The sequence below is a fragment of the Oncorhynchus nerka genome, linkage group LG22, assembly GCF_034236695.1.
Source record: "Oncorhynchus nerka isolate Pitt River linkage group LG22, Oner_Uvic_2.0, whole genome shotgun sequence".
Classification (NCBI taxonomy): Eukaryota; Metazoa; Chordata; class Actinopteri; order Salmoniformes; family Salmonidae; genus Oncorhynchus; species Oncorhynchus nerka.
The window spans coordinates 67,507,363-67,530,138 of NC_088417.1; the positions used below are offsets into that span (position 1 = coordinate 67,507,363).

The 22,776-nt window shown below is 42.7% G+C and overlaps 1 protein-coding gene across 3 annotated transcripts in view; it reads right to left on the bottom strand.

The window, feature by feature from the left end:
* The window catches only part of LOC115105535 (active breakpoint cluster region-related protein-like), a 250,947-nt gene that overhangs the window by 194,263 nt on the left and 33,908 nt on the right, over positions 1 to 22,776 (bottom strand). Inside the window, exon 1 of one of the 3 annotated variants that reach the window (XM_065007333.1) lies at positions 15,566 to 15,822. The exons of the other annotated variants lie outside the window; for them this stretch is intronic. Coding sequence (XP_064863405.1) covers positions 15,566 to 15,626 — 61 coding nt within the window. The 5' untranslated portion in view covers positions 15,627 to 15,822. Of the gene's footprint in view, positions 1 to 15,565; positions 15,823 to 22,776 lie in introns of those variants that run through there. 3 annotated transcript variants of the gene reach the window in all.

The window sequence follows — 22,776 nt, forward strand, 5'->3', positions numbered from 1 at the left end:
AAACACTTTTTACCCCTTAATCTCCCCAATTACATGATATCAAATTGGAAGTTACAGTCTTGTCCAGTTGCTGCAACTCCCATACGGACTCGGGAGAGGCGAAGGTCGAGAACCGTGCGTCCTCCGAAACACGACCAAGCCGAGCTGCACTGCTTCTTGACACAATGCTCGCTTAATCCGCACCAATGTACGGTGTTTCCTCCGACACACCTGGCGACCATGTCAGCGTGCATGCGCCCGGCCCGCCACATAAGTCGCTAGAGCATGACGGGACAAGGACAATTCGGCCGGCCAAACCCTCCCCTAACCCGGACGACGCTGAATCAATTGTGCGCCTCCACATGGGTCTCCCGGTTGCGGCCGGCAGCGACACAGCCTGGGATCGAACCAGGATCTGTGGTGAAGCAGCTAGCAGTGCCTTAGACCACTGCGCTACTCGGGATTCCAATAAAAATGTTTATTGTCATTTCTGCTCAACATCAGACTAATTTTGTGCTTCAGGTGAACTTAGATGAGAATTCACAAACGGGCATTATATCAGCAGGCAGCGCTCTCCAGTACTGTGTCCAGTGTAGCCAGGCTATTTTTCTCTGGTAAAATGCAAATGAACTTTAATCAAAACATTAAGAAATGTAGCTAGCTACCTTCTTTCTATGATAAACATTCAAAATAAATACAGTTGAATTCGGAAGTTTACATACACTTAGGTTGGAGTCATTCAACAACTCCACAAATTTCTTGTTAACAAACTATAGCTTTGAAAAGTCAGTTAGCAAATCTACATTGTGCATGACAAGTAATTTTTCCAACAATTGTTTACAGACAGATTATTTCACTTATAATTCACTGTATCACAATTCCACTGGGTCAGAAGTTTACATACACTAAGTTGACTGTGCCTTTAAACAGCTTAGAAAATTCCAGACAATGATGTCACTGCTTTAGGAAGCCTCTGATAGGCTAATCGACATCATTTGAGTCAATTGGAGGTGTACCTGTGGATGTATTTCAAGGCCGACCTTCAAACTCAGTGCCTCCTAGCTTGACATCATGAGAGAAAAAAAATAACAGCCAGACCTCTGTCAATGACCTCTGTCATTGCCAACAAAGGGTATAACAAAGTATTGAGATAAACTTTTGTTATTGACCAAATACTTATTTTCCACCATAATTTGCAAATAAATTCATTAAAAATCCTACAATGTGATTTTCTGGATTTTTTTCTAATTTTGTCTGTCATAGTTGAAGTGTACCTATGATGAAAATTACAGTCCTCTCTCATCTTAAGTGGGAGAACTTGCACAATTGGTGGCTGACTAAATATTTTTTTGCCCCACTGAAGCTTAACACTTCTATTGTCATTGGATGAACATGATGCTATTTTCTGCCTAATATATGTGGCACTAATATATTTTCTGTGAAGTTAAACTATAGTTGCACATCCCTGATCACTCTATTAAAGCAAAAAAACATTTGACGATCAATATAAAACAACCTCAATGCACAGCTGGACTCACCTTCTCCTGCTTTCTCCAGATGTGCTACTTACAAACACATGACAGGGTAAGCTTCATAATGTAAAATAATGTGACAGGTGAAATGAAGAACACAATATGCTTTAAAAAAATAAAATAAAAAAGTAGCTACAAATATTTAAATGTATTGAAAAAAATAAAGATATTTCAACGGAATTGAAAAACCATCCAAATACCCTGGTATACCGCCCAAGGCACGCCTATACACACACCTCCCCCACGTCCCAGCAAGTGGTAAAATAATATCCATCTGCCCATTCTATCCCTTTGGCCCTATACAGGTGAGAGGGTGATATATCACTGCCTACTCCTTGCCAACACACTCCCACGCACAGTACACTAGTGTGTAGGTGTGTGTGTGTGTGAGAGCCTATAACAATGCTGAGTACCATTGCATCCCACTGAATAAGCCCCTAGTATGAGCAATAGCAGGGCCAGCTCACGCCCCATGACAGACCTTGACAGAGCCTACTGCACGAGGCATTTACTGTCCTCTCTAATGTAAGCCCTGAGGAATGTGTGTGTAAAGAGGGAGTTTGAAGAGAGGGAGAGAGAGTGTGGGTGTGGGTTATGTAATGTCCATCCAGCCACCACATCCATACATCAGTATTCTTCACAGAAAATAGAGTGAACTGCACTCATTCTGCACTGGAGGAGAGGAGGAGGACCGGATTTGAAATCCTGCACAGGTGTGAGCAGATAGGGAAATGAGGCTGAGAATGTCTTTTAAAAGAAGCTTTGGTTCTATTAGAATAATGCTAAAGCTACTGTTTTGTCATTTTTCAGTCAGACAGAATGAACACAAGCTATCCTGCTGAACAGGAACACCACGTATCCTGTCTATAGCAAGACTATGAGGATAGTATGCTGTTTGTTTGTTTGTAGCAGATTGTCTGACAGCAGCGATAACATCCCAACTTTGACAATCTGACAATCAAGCTTGATGAAAGTCTCTCTACATGCTGGAATGACAGAACAAAACAAAACCTCACCGATAGCTGCTTCTTTCTGTATACAAATCAGAGACTACCAAGCACGCACACTCCAAATCAAACAGAGAAAATCACATTCTTGTGTGACCCCTACCATCTCCCTCTCGCTTGCTCTTTCTCTCTCCCTCCAAATTTGACATATCTAACAGTCTCTCCCTAAGCTCTCCAGTACAGAATACTGATGTAGGTGAATCAGGTGCAACAGTCAAATGATTCCTCCACCTCTCTTACTCTGAAACAGAGACAGCCGGAGAACAAGAGCGAGAAAGAGACCAACAGAGATTTCACCTTTATTTTAATGGGGAAGAACGATATGGGGTAGAGGGAGTGAGGGGGTTGCCATAATGTACAATCCAAGATTTACTCTTTCCATAATAGGGCACGACATAAAACACGGTGCTTGGGAGAAAGTGAGTGAGGGAGAAAGAAAGAGACACTGAACAGCAGTCCTAAAGGGAATTTCCATGTAAAAAGGACCCATGAGCACCAACATGTGAAGTTCATAGGAGCATTTCAAATCTGGTGTCAAATGAAAGCAAGAGTCTTTTTTATTTAGCCATATTAGGGCTGAGCCCAATAGGTTGTTGGTCGACCAAGATTTTTTAAGGCCCACGAGACACCGGTCTTACTCGTGCCCATCTCAGTGAACTAATCCATTGCGGAGGCCGTGAGGATGGCACCGTCCAAGAAGAAGTAGAGTGTGGCTGCACAACGCACGTCTCTCTCCAGAATGAGCTCTCCTGTCAATTTGTGCACGTTCATTGTTTAATAGTGTGAATTGTTTGCGTTTGATTGTTAATGTCTATCAATTCCCCATTACATATAATCACCAGTAGTACATGTACCATTAATTCCTATAATCTTGACTCTACAATGTTTGTTTGGTTAAGGGAATGTCTGTTAATGCATTCAATATATAATTATTCCAGTCTTACCATTCTCATTTTCGGAGTGGACATGTTTGCATTGCGCACTACTTATGCTACACTTGTGAGAAACAAGTTGAGGTTTATTTCATTCCATTTACAAGTTTTGTCAATTTGGTCATTGTATTTTGTTTGGAGCACTCCTGTCAATGTGGAGTAAGGACGTGCACCTGATTACCCATAGAACGCACCACCACAAATGAGCTGTGGAGCTTCTCAAAGTAATGTTTTCTTATCCTCAAACAGCAAGCAAACTAAGTCTGTTTTTACATCCATTGAGAATGACAATAGTTCCTTAATGTATTTGAAAAATCTTTCCAGCTCTCCCCATTTAGATAACCACTCAGCGTGAAAGGGAAAAACGTCATGCTTTGATCCAGTGGAAACGTCATAAAATAGTCCGACCTGATTACTTCTATTCCCTTGCGCAAATAGCCTACAGCTGTGTCTGTCCCGAGCTCACTGGCTGGGGAAACTGAGGGCCCAGAATATTTTATACAATGTTGCAAGGAGCTTCAGGCCACACCCAAGTTAATAGTTGATTCAATGTTTCAAGTTCATTGTCGAAAGGCTATGCATAGTCAATGTGATTTAAAGGGGATTTTTTAAATTTTTAAATCAGGATATTTTCTACCTCCAGGCTGCAATGTTTTTATTTGATGGCTTTATAGGCTATTTTTACATAATTTGCAATACAATTTTCTTTTTAGGTTTGTATCTTTTTTATTTTGATTAACCACATGACAATGATTGAGAAGACGTTCTTCTAAATTAAATAAAACTGTTCCAAGAAAATGTGCAGTTCGCTTAAAGCATCAGACAAACTCAATGCATAAATGGTTGATTGTTATATTTAGTTTTGGATAAATAATTTGCTTTCTGTAAGTTTCACAAAACTTTGCCTTGTGCTTTGGTCATTGTATTTTGTTTGGAGCACTCCTGTCAATACCGTTACCAAAAACTCACATATCTTTAAGATATTTTCTGATCTCTCCCTCATGAGGGAGGATTAAGAAAGTTCACAGGAGTAACAAGTAAAGGTAGACCTACCAATTAGTTCGTGTTTTTACTGATATCAAGATCTTTTATGAATTATCAAGTGATTAAAACTCGTAATTCAGTTACCAAATCAGTAACGGAATTACCTAAAAATCTATGCAATTGAATTGGCTACAATGGGAAATCATAGTAGTCACAAACCACAGTTGGGTCACCTGCTACTGTTCTCCCATCCAGTGGCCTACTGTTATGTTCAGATCATAACTGTTGTTGTTTTTTTCTCTTTCTGTCTTCTGGAGTTCAAAGCAAGACTGAAAATCTGGACAACCCCTCCCTCTCACCCACTCTTCCTCTAGCTGCCGCTCTCTTCTCTCTCTCCAGTTAATGGTACGTCTCCCGGCACCTACCACCTACCCGCTTTCCATTTACTGTAACAAGCATCCTCACGCACTGACCGACACCGGACGTCCATCAACGTTGAAAAGTAGGTGAAATGTGGTCAGACCAATCCTGGCTGGATCATCATAGATGTCTGTTTCACAAGTTCAGACATCAGAGTGCAGTAAAGCACAGTACTGTAAAGTGGAGTACAGTAGAGCACAGTATAATGTACTGTACTCTACTGAACATATCTACTTTACTGTACTCTACTGAACTCTACTGTGATGTCCGAACTTGTGAAATATTGATGACCAAATGTGGTATTGTTTGGGGGCAGAGCTCATTTTAACAGCCACTTTGTAGAACACCTAAATATGCAAAAGCAGGATATTGCATATTTCTACCTTTGTGTACCTATTCAGGATACGTCACCATGAAGTGAACAATATTTTTTTTCCATGATTATGCATTTCTGTGTAGTACAGATCAGGGACCCATGATCTAATTCCGTTACAGTAAATCCACTTAGTGTATTTGAACTACAGTAGGTTATCAAACTCAAGGTGTCATGTCATAGCCAACACACCATTCTTTTGGAGTTTTTGGAAAACGTGGTCGTAAAAAAACAAATTTTAAAAATTGAGGGAGATTTTACCGTAATTCTGTTAGCAAACGTTGCATCTGCACAGTTCTTCCAGTAAACATGTTTTTGTGAAATGTTTTGTATTAATTATTGAAAATGTCCTTGTGCATAGAGTTGTATGGTTTGTTAAAGTTTGAAATCAATGTTTTTTGTTTGGCATACATTTTTAAGAAAAAATTCTGAGTCAAAGCATAATTCCCTTACTGTGGAATTTCCCTACAGTAGAACCAGTCATTTGCTGGCCTTAATCTGGACAATAATTATGCTTCTCTCTCTATGTGAGCGAGCTGAACTTTTGAGAGTAGACACAGTCTTTCTCTTAAACCCGTAGAAGAGAAGAAGCCATTTTGTTACCTCACATAAATACTGTAACACCACCTGGCAAAGAGCCAATAGATGGACACCTCGGGGAGACCAGTGGTGAGGGAGAGTGTACCTACAGGGGAAAGGGAAGGGCACCCCATACCGTTTCAATCTTTAATCACACAGAAGACAAAACAAGGAACTCAAATTAGCAGTTTAATGGGTATTTTGGTTTAAAAGGTGTCACAGCTGGGATCAAACAAACTAATCAAATAGTGATAGATGGGTAGTTTGCTTTCCACATAATAAATCTAGTGTCTAATAAATGGCCTTAATGGATAGTTTTTATCTCCTATTGAACAGTCTGAGTTTGTTCACCTGTGTGTCTGTCTGGCCCCAGCTCCCATTCAGTCCTGAGGCCCGATTCAAAAAACATTATTTATGAAAAAACGGAGTTCAAGGATTTCAAGAAAAAAAAAAGTTCATCAGATCGTTCTCAAAATGTTCTTAGTAATTCATAGTTTTCTTATGAACTTTGTAAATATCTTATTTTGTGGCATTGACATTGAAACCAATAAATATGCCTGTTTACTAGGATGATAGGATTTGGCCCACTATAATAAAGTGTTCATATTTCCATTTTATTACATTTATCTGCTATACGTCTCTAGATTATTATCATTTTGGGGGGCTCGAACCCTTTATGCACAAAAACAAACGTAATTGTTTCACACATTATAGCCTTCAGACTAGCTATATCAAAAACAAAAATGGATAACCAAGAAAAGCACAATAAAAACTTCTGCAAACAAGAGCTTGAAGTGATGGTGGAGGAAATAGCAGCCATGAAATAGTTGCTGTTAGGGACACTCCAAAAACTGCAGAGACCAAAAAGAGAGGATGGGCGAGAGTGGCAAAGTAGGTCTCTGGCGTCGGAGGTATGGCAAGGGACAGTGATGATGCCGTAAAAAAGTGGTCCGACATCAAGTCAGCTGCTAAGAAGACGGGAGCTGAGAGATCATTCATGTGGACCAGCTGGAGGAGAAGGCGTTGTATATGGTAAGAGACGATGGTGGTAGAGGGACTGCACGACCGGTAAGTTAGGTACCTACGTTTGCTAGCTAACGCGTAACGACATTGCTAACAACGTTAACCACGTTCTTCTTTGCAAATTGACGAGTGAACGCTAGTTATTTAACACTTCTTGAATATTGTAATATATTGTTAATTACTAGCTATCTAGATAATGCGCATTTAATTCGTTTTCTTGCTGTGTTTAAATGTCCGGTAGCCAACTGTTTGTCACAGTGGCGCAAGAAAATGTTCATGGTTACAAAAGTATCCATTCGTCACAAGACAAGGGTTTAGCTGTTCTAATGTTAAGTACATTTTCAAGAAGAAATCCTAAAACAAGAATATTTCCATTAACTTCATTGAGGAATAGCAACTTGGCTTAACTTTCTTCATAAGTCTATACTTAAGGAAAAACTGGCAATTAAGACATTTCTTAAGAAGGTTTTGTGAATCCGGTCCCTGGAGGTCATCAGGCCTCAAGTCTTAATGAACGAGAAAGCTAGCCCCCTCTCTTATCCATCCCCCTCTTCTCTCCTCTCTTTACCCCCCCCCCCCCACTACTCCTCCTCTCTTATCCCCCTCTTCTCTCCTCTCTTATTCCCTTCCACTACTCCTCCCTCTTATCCCCCCCACTACTCCTCCCTCTCTTATCCCCCCACTACTCCTCCTCCCTCTTATCCCCCACTACTCCTCCTCCTCTCTTATCCCCACTCTCCTCTCTTTCGTTCGACTGCCCTGAATGCCTAAATCGTGCCATGCCTTCCGGGAGCATGTAAACAAGACAGCCAGCACATTGGTTGAGGGAGTGGTGTTGCTGTGCTGTCATTGGCTGTCTGTGATGGGTAGGGGCGGGAGGCTGTGGTCACCAGCACCTGAGGGTTAGACTAGATATTCTACTAGCCATAGTAACAGTCAGAGCCCAGCCCAGCCCCAGACCACCACTCATACACTCAACTACCCCCATTTCTAATACATTTTAGGAGTCTTAAAAAGTATTAGAAATGCATCCAAGACACAATAATGCTGAAGTAAAGATCAATGCAAACTAATAAACATTTAGTTTAGGATATTTTTTTCTGCTTTCTTTAAGTTTAAGACATTGCCTTGTGCCTTGAAATTCAGTTACTAAAAACCCACATATCTTTAAGATATTTTCTGATTTCTCTCCCTGATGAGGGAGGATTATGAAAGTTCACAGTAGTGTTAAGTAAAAGGTAGACCTACCACTTAGTGTTTTTACTGATATCAAGTTTATGAATTATTAATTGATTAAAGCTCAATATTATTTTACCAAAATCAGTAACAGAATTTCTGCAATTGAATTGGCTACAATGAGAAAGTAGTAGTCACAAACCACAGGTCACCTGCTACTGTCCCTCCTTCACCTGGCATACTGTCATGTTCAGCTCACAACTGTTTGGTTTTTCTTTCTGTCGTCTGGTGGTCGAAGCAAGTCTAGACTCCCTCTCCCCTCCCTACTGTACAATAGAGAGGTGTGTAGAATAATACCCACACTTAAAGGATTACATATTGCTACCTTTGTGTACATATTTACGATACATCATCATGAAGAGAATGACATTCATATCCATAATTATGCACTTCTGTGTAGTCCAGATCAGAGACCCATGATGAAATTCCATTACTGCAATTCTGTTACTGGGTGTAAATCCACTTCACTTACTGTAGTTCAATAACCAAAATAGACTTTTTCAAACTCAAGGTGTCATGTTATAGATGTCTGCAACCCCATTATTTCTGCAGACATCTTTTGGGAAGACGTGGTCACAAACAACTGCAGGAGATTTTACTGAAATTCTGTTACCAAACTTTGCATCTGCACAGTTCTTCCTGTAAATGTGTTTTTGTAAAAATGGCAGTGTAAATTGTTAAAGAAGTCCTTGCACATAAAGTTCATGTTTGTTTTGTGTTCCGTAACCATAAAATTGCCCATAGATCTGTGTCCCTTTCCCTCTCATTCGCCGAGATTGTTTCCATTCTCATCACTCTCAGCAATCCCTCTCCCATCTCTCCTCTGCCTCACCTCTCTCCTCTCTCACTCAACAACCCCCACTCCCTAAACCTCTCTCCCTTCTCCCCTCTCCTTAAATCTCTCATTAATTTTCTTTCTCACATGCACCAACATTACATGCCCCAAGCCCTGTTGTTTCAGTTGATTTAGTATGGGAAGGGATGTACTACTGATTACAAGGCCCAGCCCCATCCCTCACCAAGCACCAGCACAAACAGACAGCTAGGACAAGAGACAGAGGCTGATGCTGGAGGAGAACACATCTCATTCTTTATCCCTATGCACTGAGCCATCACACCTACAAGACACAGTACTGCTACGTATTGCTTTACGTTCAATCAAATTAACAGTTACAGCACCTTCAGGAAGTAGTCACACCCCTTGACTTTTTCCACATTTTGTGACATTACAGCCAGTTAAAATATATTAAAATTTACATTTTGTGTCACTGATCTACATACACACACACAATAGCCCATAATGTCACAGTGGAATTATGTTTTTATACATTTTTACAAATTATTAAAAAATGAAATGCTGAAATGCCTTGAATCAATAAGTATCCAACCTCTTATGGCAAGCCTAAAATTGAGGAGTAGAAACGTGCTTAACAAGTCAGATAAATTGCATGGATTAATTGTGTGCGATAAATGGTGTTTACCATGATTTATTCATGACTGCCATCTCTGTATCCCACACATAGAATTACAGTGCCTTCGGAAAGTATTCATACCCCTTACGGATTCTACATTGTTGTTACAGCCTGAATTTTCTCACTACACACAACACTCCACAATGACATGTTTTTAGAAATATTTGTGCTTTAAAAAAATTAAAACACAGAAATATCAAATTTACATAAGTATTCACACCCAGGCCAATACTTTGAAGAAGCACCTTTGACAGCGATTACAGCTGTGAGTCTTTCTGGGTAAGTCTCTTAAGAGCTTTCCACACCTGGATTCTGCAACATTAGCCCATTAATCCTATCAAAGTCCTTCAAGCTCTATCAAGTTGGGTGTCTAGCAATGATCAACAACCATTTTCAGGTATTGCCATATATTTTCAAGTAGATTTAAGTCAAAACTGTAACTCAGCCACTCAGGAACATTCAATGTCATCTTGGTAAGTAACTCCAGTGTGGATTTGGCCTTGCGTTTTAGGTTATTGTCCTTCTGAAAGGAGAATTCATCTCCCAGTGTCTGGTAAAAAGCAGACTGAACAAGGCTTTCCTCTAGGATTTTACCTGTGCTTAGCTTCATTTCCATTTCATTTTTAACTGAAAAACTCCCCAGACCTTAATGATTACAAGCATACCCAGTAATGTGTTGGATTTGTCCAAAACATACAACTTTGTATTCAGGACAAAAAGTGAATGGCTTGGAAGGAGAGGAAGGAAACTATACTAAACTAACTGACAAAGTGAAAAGAAGGAAGCCTGTACAACATGCATCCTGTTTGCAATAAGTCACCAATGTAATACTGCAAAGAATGTGGCAAAGAAATTAACTTCTTGTCCTGAATATAAAGCATTATGTTTGGGGGAAATCCAACACATCACTGAGTACCACTCTTCATTATCAAGCATGGTGGTGGTTGCATCATGTTATGAGTATGCTTGTCATTGGCAAGGACTATGGAGTTTTTGGGGGGGATAAAAAAAAAAGGAATAGAGCTACGCACAGGCAAACTTCTAGGGGAAAACCTGGTTCAGACGGCTTTCTACCAGACACTGGGAGACAAATCCCCCTTTCAGCAGGACATTATTTATTTATTTATTTCACCTTCATTTAACCAGGTAGGCAAGTTGAGAACAAGTTCTCATTTACAATTGCGACCTGAACATTTTAACATAAAATGCTAGGCCAAATCTACACTGGAGTTACTTACCAAGACTACCTTGAATGTTCCTGAGTTGCCTAGCTACAGTTTTGACTTAAATCAGCTTGAAAATGTATGGAAAGACTTGAAAACGGCTGTCTAGCAATAAACAACTTGACAGAGCTTGAAGAATTCTAAAAATAATAATTGGGAAAGGATAAAGGGAACAGAGGGTCTTTGGATAATGGACGTGCTTTGTACAGTAGGGACTAAATCTATTCAAATCCATATGATCTTGTCTATCTAAATCAATGTAAGAGCCAATATACCGTACACAAACAGTGGTGGAGTTCACAATCAGACATGATAAACTGAGTGGTTCGAGCTCCGAATGCTGATTGTCTGAAAGCCATGGTATATCAGACCGTATACCACGGGTATGACAAAACATGTATTTTTACTCTTCTAAATACGTTGGTAAACAGTTTATAATAGCAATAAGGCACCTCGGGGGGTTGTGGTTTATGGCCAATATACCACGGCTAAGTGCTGTATCCAGACACTCAACGTTGTGCCGTGCGTAAGAACAGCCCTTAGCCGTGGTATATTAGCAATATATCACACCCCCTCAACATAATTCAGAGCCACTGTGGGAGCTGTAGGTCCCTTTCAAGGCTGTGGAGGCCCAATCTAAAACATGATAGGCAGTGTGGCGAGCTAGTCAAGGGATCTGTTCTGTGGTCGGGACCCGATTGATGTGTTTGGAAACACAATCAGGCTACAGTCCATCTGCAGTGGACCAACTGATCTGGACACACACCCCACAACACAATATGGAGTGGGGCTGTTCTTTTCCCGAGATGGAAATACGTTCAGATCATTTTTGCAGGGATGAATGTGATGAATGCGCTATACACCTTCAGCTAGTATTATTTTACACTCCTCTCTGCCCCCTTTCACATCTTTCGCTCTAGTTTCTGGGAAGCTCTCCAAAATCACTTTGTTTTCCCCATTTGCTGATCCCTGCGAGCCAAACACACACATTCTGATGCCCAGATACACTCTAACAACCACCATTAAACACTCGGCCCTTTAAGCATCAGGGGCTAGTGTGCTGCTAACACAATGGATACACACATGGGCGTAAATACAGCTGCAGAGACTCCCATTATTTTCTTGGCGAACTCATAGAAGTAGGATCTATTCCCTCTATGTTAACACCAACCCACTCAGTTCAACCCACAGAACAAGCTCATAATTAGGTAGGCCGCTGATGTTAGCACTTCTATTGTGGGCTGGACACCGGCTTCATAACGAGGCACTCAGACCTAAGTCCTAGTATTGCATCCTCTATAGGAGAGACAAATGTAGCAGCAAAAGCAGTTTGAGGGTGACATAAGCTAAGCCATATTTTATACTGGAAAGCCACTTAGTCCCCGTTTCAGAAACCAACCAACTACCCGCCCCACTCATTCATTGCCACACAGCACTCCATCCACTTTCACATGGAATGACCCCGTGGAGAGTGTATTAACTGAACCCAAGATCAGCCTAACATACAGTAGCTCAAAAGCTTCTCTCATACTGCATAGGCTCCAAATCCTGCTTCATAAACAAGCCTCCACTCAAATCGCTACAGCCAAGGACAATAGGATAATTGTACAGAATCAGAGTTCAACAGCAGCCACAAGGAGATGAAACCTCAGTGGCATGTTAACATCTGAAAATACCTTGAAACACCATGTAACGTACTGGGGATTACAAATGAACCTCCGCTGGGACTCTAATAGGTGATATTACTACACAACCACCCAGGATGGCCTGATTTAGCCTGCACCCTGGCATCCCAGTGGCGTGATGACTGGCATCACAGTGGCGTGATGACTGGCATCCCAGTGGCGTGATGACTGGCATCCCAGTGGCGTGATGACTGGCATCCCAGTGGCGTGATGACTGGCATCCCAGTGGCGTGATGACTGGCATCACAGTGGGCAGTCCAGGCAGACGCACTACAGGCAGCTGGCTGTAGCTGTACAACTGGCACTGCCAGCCAATCTGCCCCTTCTGCCTCTTGATAAGTGTGTGGCGCTAAAACCCAAGTTAGCCTTCCCTGCAGTGACTAGGATTATGTGTGTGTGTCCTCTGCTGCCATATTGAAGACTCTTACATAATCTCTATCCTTTGATGTTTTGCTTCAGCATCAACGTGACGTGACATTACAGTAGTTTAGGGAATGTTTCTGGAGATGTCTCAAAATATATATTATACTGGACCCGTACGTTTGGCTTGGGCATCGAGCTAAAGTGAAAATACTGGAGACGAGACACAAACAATTCCCAGTGTTCATATAGATGGAAATAGCATATTCGATTTAACTGTTACGAGAACAAGCTATTCAGGTAATTACAACAAATGACAAGCTGCTAGTGCTAGCCTAGGCTATATATTGGTACAGCCATGTCTGGCTGTGCATCTTATTGTACCCAAGGAGTGTCCAAGTGCATGTGTAAGCCGTCAGAGACAATTAGTCTCTGAGCTGACTGGTGACTCTGACAAGGGGTCTGACAGAGGGGAGACGTCTTGGAACTTTCTCTGAAGAGAGAGGAAGATATTTGTATGAATGAGTGATAAGTGTGTGTGTGTGTGTGTGTGTGTGTGTGTGTGACAATGAGAGTGCGCGACAGTGGAACCGCCTCGGGTACCTCCTACTACCCACCACTCTGTGTTAACATGTCATGTTTCATACTGACTATCATTAAACACAGAGGGGCCTGGCTGGCCGGGCCAAGATTGGTGCAGTAAATGAAGCTAACCAATAAACACTGGAGTACAAAATATCACCACAACGTGAGTGTGATTTACTGCAACATTCATCATGACCACCACCCTCACCTGTCCACTGGATCTGTCTCTCAACTCATGACGAGCCATGAGAGGAGGAGCAACGATAAAGGGAGGATGGAGAGATGAATGGAAGAGGACAAGGAATGGAAGGAACATGCATAGCCTTCAATATAATGGAAGTAGCCCTAAAGATAATCTAACAATGTCTAGGGACATCGGAGTCAACACGGTCTCCTGTTATGCTAATATTCCTTCATTGGAAGCTCTTTGTTTGCCATCTAACCTATTCACACAGGGAATGCGACGTGTAAATGACACATTCATTGTGTTATTTTGTCAGCGCTGCTGCCAAAAGAGACCATTCAATCAATCACTGGCTGCTAGGCACTTCACACTGGCCCATTAGACCAACATCGGTATCATAATGTCTTTCAAATGTAGTCTATATTTTTCCATCTATTTTTACAAGTAGGCTAACGTGCCCCAAGGAATAGGGGGGAAAAATGAACACAATTATTTTTAAAAAACAAATAATTTGCATCATTGTTTGTGATGCTCTGTGTCCAGCGTGGCAGGTTCTCAGATGAAGTCATCAACAAACACAAAGCGTTACCTGGGCCAACAGATCGTTTCCTTGGTAAACCCATTTGGCCTGATAATATGGTACTTTATGCTCTTAGCCCCCCCCCCCAATTGCTAAAACCCCTCCACCAACCCCGCTCTTCTCCTTCGCTCCCACAGTTCCTCTCCTTCCACTTCTCTCCCGCCATCCCTCACTCTCTCTCAGCCCCAGAAGGGGCAGATTAAGTGAAAACAGCTATACAGCAGAACAAACAACAAGCTGTTACATAACCTAATCTCTACTTCTCTGAGAAAAGACTGAATCACATCACGACACACTCACGTAAGGGTAACTCATCTAAATGTGTGTGTCACGACTCATTTTCCCCAGTTAATGTAGCTCTACAGGCAGCATGAAAACTCACCATAACAAGTCTCATGTATCAGTGCTCCATCACTGTCCAGTCAAGTGTACAAATCACACACACCATAGAATCCTGAGTTAATACAAACTACATATTCTGTACATATTTAGAATATCCTAATCCTAAATGGAAAAATACATTAAATCATGATGATTCATGATCACAGTCATTTTCTAAACCAGTGTTTTGGCAGGTACTAGGTTGGGCTACTTACAGGATAAAGAAAATGTCCATTCACAGAAACTACAATAAAGACACTGACCACAGTGAAACATCGACATGGACAAAACCAGTGGAATGGATTCATCTCTATCAGCACGTGTGTCCTGGTTACAAAAGTACATGGCGTTCTCTCTGCAATCAACACGGAGTCTATCGGTCCAAGTTGGTTAAATATGCTCCTATTTGAGCTCTTCAAATGGTGGAAGATAATTTGAGCGATTTCAGTGCAGAATTGCATTGTTTTGAATGTGTAATAGGATATTTAATTCGAATTTCATGTTTATGAATGTGTAACACACAAGTTGTATTTCATGATTTGAAACTGAACATTGCATTATTTTAAAATATGAGACTTTTATGCATTTGTAAACTTGATACAAAGACAATGAATGCAATATTTACCATATTGAAACTGAACACATACATATTACATTTGAATATTCAATTGAAATCAAATTTTGAAACGAAATGCAATATTCAGTCGATTCAGTTTCAAATCATGAGATACAAGTTCAATTTATGAATTGAATGATTCAATGTGATATACAGCTCTGTACACTTGCTCATTAATCTAAAGTGCACAACAGTGCTCCTGGAAGGTGAAATAACATGTAGGACTGGGGTGTCTGGTTATGGGGAACTACAGTGATGGACTCTAATCGGGAGCGGTGACTAAACACAAAGTGTGCTCGCCGTGTGTCTCTGGTCCTAACGTGATCAGACATCTCAGCTCCAAGAAGGGGGTGGATGGGGTCTGGAAGGGGAGTGAGGAGATGGAGGAAGAGAGGAGTAGAGAGTGATACATACTGCTGTAGAGTGTATCTATCCAAGAGAGTCGGGGGAGGCCACGAGTGCTCAGGGGCTCCATCCTCCTAGCAACGATTCCTGTTAAAAAAACAACCTCCTTTCCCTTTCTGTTCTTTTTCTTTTTCACAGGTGAAAGGCAGTCGTCATCTCGCGCAACAAAAACAAACACTTTGGGTCCAACAGGCGTACGGACAGAGGGAACAAGAGAATAAACGAGTGTGTACCAGCCCTCTGCTTTAACGGTTGCTCTCAGACTGAGCTCCAACGACAGGCAGAGAAAAAAAACGACAGGCTAGAAACGGTCACAGCCAACCGTTGCTAGGGAAGAGGGAAAGCTCGCTCGCTCCCTTTTGCTCACTCACTCCCACCCCCTCTTTCTATCTCTCGAGCATGCACGCACAGCTCCTCTCGCTCAGTCTTCCAAGTCCCTCTCTCTCCCTGTGTGTTCTCTTCCTCTGCATGTCTCTCTTGCTCTGGTATGAGCACATCAACATCAGAAACTCCACATGATGTTTCTATGTCATGTCTTTTCTCAGGGACAAGGAGACAAACAAAAACAGACCTGTCTCTCTCTCAAGAGGATGCATTAACACTGTTTTCTGCACTGTAATATTCTGGTACAGCCTGTGTACTAATGGACAAGGAAGACTAGCCTGTGTGTCCTAATGTGTTTCTGAATGGCTCCACAAATACACCCCTCTCCTGACTGGACAAGACAAGTGCTGTTGGCTGTACAGTATTGGCCAGTACTAAAGACACCACTACCAGTTTGTGATTAGGGCAGGAACAATACCAGTATCGCGAATCTCGTTAATATTGTGACAAGGAAACCAAACATGAAGCAGATTTAAGTTCTTTAGGAAAACAGCCCTAATGTTAAAAACAAATCATTGTGTTGTCATCCAGTCACGTATTTATTTTCCAAGCTATAGTGCACAATATGTTACATACAGCAGATTTTTAAAGGACCAAAGAATTGTCTACTTCATCTTTCCATTTTTGCCATGGATTTTTTTGGGGGGAGATATTGGTATCGTCACAGCCCAATCTGTGATATGGAGCGATGCGGATTAACCACATTTTAACCGGTTTCTGAGACTGATGGTGTTAGGAAGGGATGGGGGCAGAGGGGTTGTTGTGATCGTGTCAGAGACAAAAGAGACTAGTTTGTGTGTGTGTGTGTGTGTGCCTCCAGACTGACTCTCTGGGACACTGCTGAGGAGGAGAGAGATCAGAGGGGAGAGCATGAAAGAGATATGAAAATAAAAGGAAGTCTACAACAGATGACAGTGAAAGGGCCAGAGAGATGTGGGTGTAGAGAAGGGTAGTGCTGAAAACAATAGAACAAGAGGTAGAGAGAGGGAGGGGCAGATGGCTCTGTCATCTTTTCTCTTCTCCATTCCCGTGACAACGAGCCCTATCATCCTCACTGTTCGGCTGACCCCCCCCCTTCGCACTAGAAACAGACACACACACACACACTTTCGGAATCAAATTAAAAATACACTCCTGTTAGCAGGAGTGTCTCTCTCTCTCTCCTGTTCTTCGCCAAGTAAACCTAGCAGACCAGTGACCATCACTACATGTCCCGGCTCCTCAGACACTACTGTAGTAGTAATAGTAGTTGTCGTAAATCTCTCGTGTGTGTGTGTGTCTGACATCTCCACAGAGACACAGAATTGAGTGGGATCAGCAGAGGGAACTGAGAATCACAACAGCAGTACATACACACCGCAAACTTGATATTCACCAAAATTCAGTTAACCACCAAAACGCACCGCTCAATGTCCTTCAGCATGGCCACGGATACAGACTGCAGTTGTTCAGGCTTGTAGCAGAAAATAAAATCTGACAGCGTCAGGCCTTTAACATTGAGGGATCACTGTTCACAAGCCGCTCTCCTCCCTAACAATAACAAACCAATTAACTGTGTGTGTGTGTGTGTGTGTGTGTGTGTGTGTACAGAGATCTTAAAGTCATGCATCACAAAGACCCTCTGAAGTGTTCCCTCTTCCCTCCACCCCCCTTTTTACTTTCAACCCCCAAACCAACCCCCCTCTCCTTCAACATTGTGGGAAGATGAGGGAAGTGCTCTCCTGCAACCCCCATCCAACCCACCCAAAACATCTCCCCTGCTCTCTCCCCCCTTTAGGATGGGGGGGAACATGTGAGGCAGAACAACATCAATTAGAACACAAAGCCTTGTGGGAGGATCCCCTCAGTTGGCCTAGAGCGCTGCTCTTTGTCTCTCCACGAGAGACTGGAATTGGCCAGTCTGTGGGGCCTCCACACACACGTGCCCACGCACATTCAGGTCTAATCTAGCCAGAGGTCACGTCTGAGGAGATATCCATCCCTGTCTTATTTGCACCGCTAGCTCCTCTGTGTGTTTGTAAGTCTGCATACATTGTATCTGATGTGTCATTCAAACTAAAGCATATCATTGTATGTTTTTATGAATCAAACAGCAGATGTAGGCAAGAGAAATCGTTTGAAAAGACAAACATTTCTAAGGGTTAGCAATGTGGGTTTAGACAAAAAAAAAAGCCATGAGAGAGAGAGAGAAAAAGCGAGAGAGGGAGAGGTAAGTGGCTCTTCATCAATGATGGATTCATGAGCAGCAGTGCTCTGATCATCATCCTTTGTCTTCAATCTGGGACAACGGGCGGGCCATGCTCTCTCACATTCTGTCACATCACAGTCACAGAACCAGGACAAAGTGTGTGTGCCTGTGTCTGGCACACTCCATCTAACAGGGCATTGCGAGCCAAAACCAACCTCCCCCACTCTCACACACGAACACAAAACACCAATCATCTGCGGGAGGGGCCAAACAAAGAGAACACATTCGCAGTGCCGCGTATTTCACCTTCCTGTTGCGTCACAGTGAGCAGTCACCTGTGGGGTAAAACAGGCCAAAACCCAGTTTCTACAGTAATGTGACAGACAACACAAAGTTAATTCTTTACTTCTAAAACTGTGTGTGTGTGTGTGTGACCTAAAAGTCCCCTCAAGGATAGTAAAATAAGCAGACATTTCCTTCATCCCCATGAAGACAAAAACTTTTTGAAGCTTAGTGGTTAGGTTTAGGAGTTAGGTTAGGGTAAAGGAAAATAGGATTTTGAATGGGAATCTATTTTTGGTTAGAATAACAAAATGTGTGTGCGCTTGTGAGTGAGCAGGGCTGAGCATCTGCATCCCGTTGTTCCACCCAGTTCAGGCCTCTCTCCAGTATTGGGTCCTCCTGTGTGATGGCAGAGGGGACCAGATGGCAGGGGTAGACTGGATACCCCACCCCAGTCAATCATAGTGGGTAACATGACCCCATCAATACCCTCTCTTTGGAGCCAAGCTATCACACATATGACCCCGCACCTCCTTACAGAGGCCTTGGAGCACCAGTCGCAGAGAATCTGCTTAGCAGTCATAATCAACATCAATGTCTGTTAGTGGAATACCTTAACATTGAAATGAAATAAACAAAAATCATCATTGAATATTACACTACCTAATGGATGAGGGTAGAGGGAGATATTACAGCCAGTAGTCCCTTCATTGTAGATCCCAGGCAAACAATGGGCTAAGTGATGTTTACAGAGAGGGAATTAGCCTACTCAACTCCACTCCACTCCCAAACAGTAGAGCAGTGAACCTTGGTAACAAAGGAATGGCAATAATGGCAAGGCACCAAACCATACACAACACCAGACAAAGACAGACTGGTTAGCTGGCTGTCACAGGGGGCATGATACCACTTAAACTGTGCTCCCCAGGTTAGGCATGACCCCCATACACTCCTTCCCCTCCTACATTATTCAATAGAGGATATGTGGCTATGGCACTCCCCAATCCTGCTTGTTATGGCAAACACAGGCTATTGGCATGGGAAGAGGGCGGGGGATGCATGTGCATGTCTGTACATAATTAGCAGGCCAGCCCACCAGCCAATCACCAGGTTGTGTTCTCCCCAGCTCCACTCTGCCCAGATACCTCTGAACCCCTCATCTACCCCTCCCCCTCATTCCTGTCACCCCACCAGCCCCGCCCCTGGCCTTGTCGCCCTAGGGAAAGACAGGGAGGAGAGAGGGGGTAAGAGGGAGAACAGAGGAGCGTGGCTGCAGGTGCTTCTCCTCCAGTCAACTTGCACTATCCTCCCTCCCCTCCCCGTCTCTCCGGGGCAGTCAGTCTATACCAGGGGGTGTGGTGCCACACTGCCCTCCACCTCCTCCATTCCCTGGGCTGATGTCCCCTCTGTTCCCACATCGCACCACCGGGGAGGGGTGTGTGTGTGTGATGGGGAGTTGTGATGCCCCTTTAGTTCCATACACAGGAACTAGACAGACCTGTTTCCACATGACTAGCTCCATCACCAGGAGGGATGGAGAGAGAGAGAGGCAAAAAGCCATGCTTTAAATGGCTTTTATTTTTTTTCAATTCAAAACAAAACCAGAGGATAAAAGCAAGCAACTCATCCATAAAAGCCATTAGAATCCTTCTGATTAGAGCCCGACCGATATATCGGTTGACAGATGTTGTCGGCCGATATTAGCCATTATCGGCTGCATTTCTACTGCCGTTTAATCCACCGAAAAGGACCAATATAAAATGTGGCGAAAACACTTTGAACCACTAACCCCTTATCCTTTTTTGCATTTCATTTACTTGTCCTGAAGAGGGCACTCTTTACATGGCTAAAAGCCTATCTTGCCTTGGCGCTACAGCAAGACTTGACACGATCCCCCAACGCAACTACACCAAGGAGAGTGAACTACTGTGAACTAACTGTTACTGCTTCTACTGTGAGTGCTGAGTAGATAGAAGCTTGCCAGCTCAATAAAGTGCCAAAAATGTGCACTGGTCATATACTGTTACGTGAAGTGTAATGGTAGGGTGTTGGGTGTGGTGACACATGGATGCTATGCCCACATGTAAAGAAACTGCCATGTTAACGTTCAACTCTGTGGTAAAGTTAACGTTATAGCCATTTCGTGAAGCCCGGGAAATCTAGTGTGTTACCGTATATTTTCTTTTTGTTTAGGGTATTCCTCATGCTCTGTCATTCAAATGTTTTCAGAGACAAACATAGCCGGTTACAAAGTAGCACTTCGTAGCTACGTTTTGATGTATGGATTCATTGTCACTTGTCAGGGACTGGTCCAATTTCACGTTTCGCCACCCCCATTTCCACGACGAGTGCTAGCTAGCTAGCTATGTGAGAGTACTTGATGCCTTGTACACTGAGGGTTAGTGCAATTAAGTATCCTTGGGTTGTCCCAATGGTCAACCCTTACCCGAACCTTACCCCTTACTACCGTAACCATTTTAAAGTGTAGGTAACAAACATAACCACATGTAACATGGATTTGCATTCGTTTACGGCATTAAAAGTCCCAATATAAAGTTACACCTCACATTATTTTTCTAGTTATTACATAAAACCGATCAGAATTCCCGAAGAATGCTGAAATGTTTTTCCGGGGGGAGAAGTAATACATAGGACCCAGCAAGCCAGCCTATTCCCTATAATGTAAACTCCAACAGAAATAACATCGACCCAATTTTCAGGATACTCAAGCTGAAACGCCAGCGTTACAGAGGAAAGAGGGGGAGGGTTGGGGATCCTGGTGAGATTAAGGCGAAGGGAAAACCAGCCTCCATTCTACTGGCCAATGTACAGTCAGTCACTCGATAATAAGATGGATGACCTCCGAACACGGATTTGCTACCACCCGGACTCTCAAAACTGCAATAGTCTTTGCTTTTCTGAAACATGGCTCTCGGACAAGATACACCACCACCACCCCCCCGAGCAATGTCGGAGTGGCATTGACTAAAATACAGTAGAATAGAATACAGCATTGTACCAAGATCAGGGGTGTGGGGTTTCCACATCACCAAGTTCAGTAACAAAACAGGCACCAGTAGCACATATAGAATGGGGGAAGTTTAATCATGATTTTGGGGGAATTCAACAATCACCTCACAGTCCACACGCCATTCTCTTTGGCGTTCCATTTGGTTTTCCAGGAGTCATCCTAGATTTGTTCTCAGCCAACCCAGTCCAGTATACAAGGGGCTTAGTCTGACAGTCCAGGTCACAACGTGTAATCTCACAGATAGTATGCTCTCTTCTACTCAGATAGCTTGGTTCTCTCCTACTCTGGTCCTATGTGCAGGCTGCTTCCCCCTTTATCCCCAAGCACTCCCTGGCCTAACAATAGTACGCAAGTAAACACCATAGGACCACGCAGCCGCCATATCTGTCTCCTAGAGATTTACGTACTTTGGTGCAAAAAGTGCGAATCAATCCCAGAACAACAGAAAAGGACCTTGTGAAGATGCTGGAGGAAACAGGTACAAAAGTATCTATATCTACGGTAAAACGAGTCATATATCAACATAACCTGAAAGGCCGCTCAGCAAGGAAGAAGCCACGGCTCCAAAATCGCCATAAAAAGCCAGACTACGGTTTGCAACTGCACATGGGGACAAAGACCGTACTTTTTGGAGAAATGTCCTCTGGTCTGACAAAACAAAAATAGATCTGTTTGGCCATAATGACCATTATTATGTTTGGAGGAAAAAGGGGGAGGCTTGCAAGCCGAAGAACACCATCCCAACCATGAAGCACGGGGGTGGCAGCATCATGTTGTGGGAGTGCTTTGCAGCAGAAGAGACTGGTGCACTTCACAAAATAGATGGCGTCATGAGGCAGGAAAATTATGTGGATATATTGAAGCAACATCTCAAGACATCAGTCAGGAAGTTAAAGCTTAGTAGCAAATGAGTCTTCCAAATGGACAATGACCCCAAGCATACTTCCAAATGTGTGGCAAAATGGCTTAAGGACAACAAAGTCAAGGTATGGAGTGGCCATCACAAAGCCCTGACCTCAATCCTATAAAAAAAATTGTGGGCAGAACTGAAAAGCGTGTGCAAGCAAGGAAGCCTATGAACACAAGCTCTGTCTGGAGGAATGGGCCAAAATTCACCCAAATTATTGTGGGAAGCTTGTGAAAGGCTACCTGAAATGTTTGACCCAAGTTAAACAATGTAAAGGCAATGCTACCAAATACTAATTGAGGGTATGTAAACTTCTGACCCACTGGGAATGTGATGAAAGAAATAAAAGCTGAAATAAATCATTCTCTAGTATTATTCTGACATTTCACATTCTTAAGATCAAGTGGTGATCCTAACTGACCTAAGAC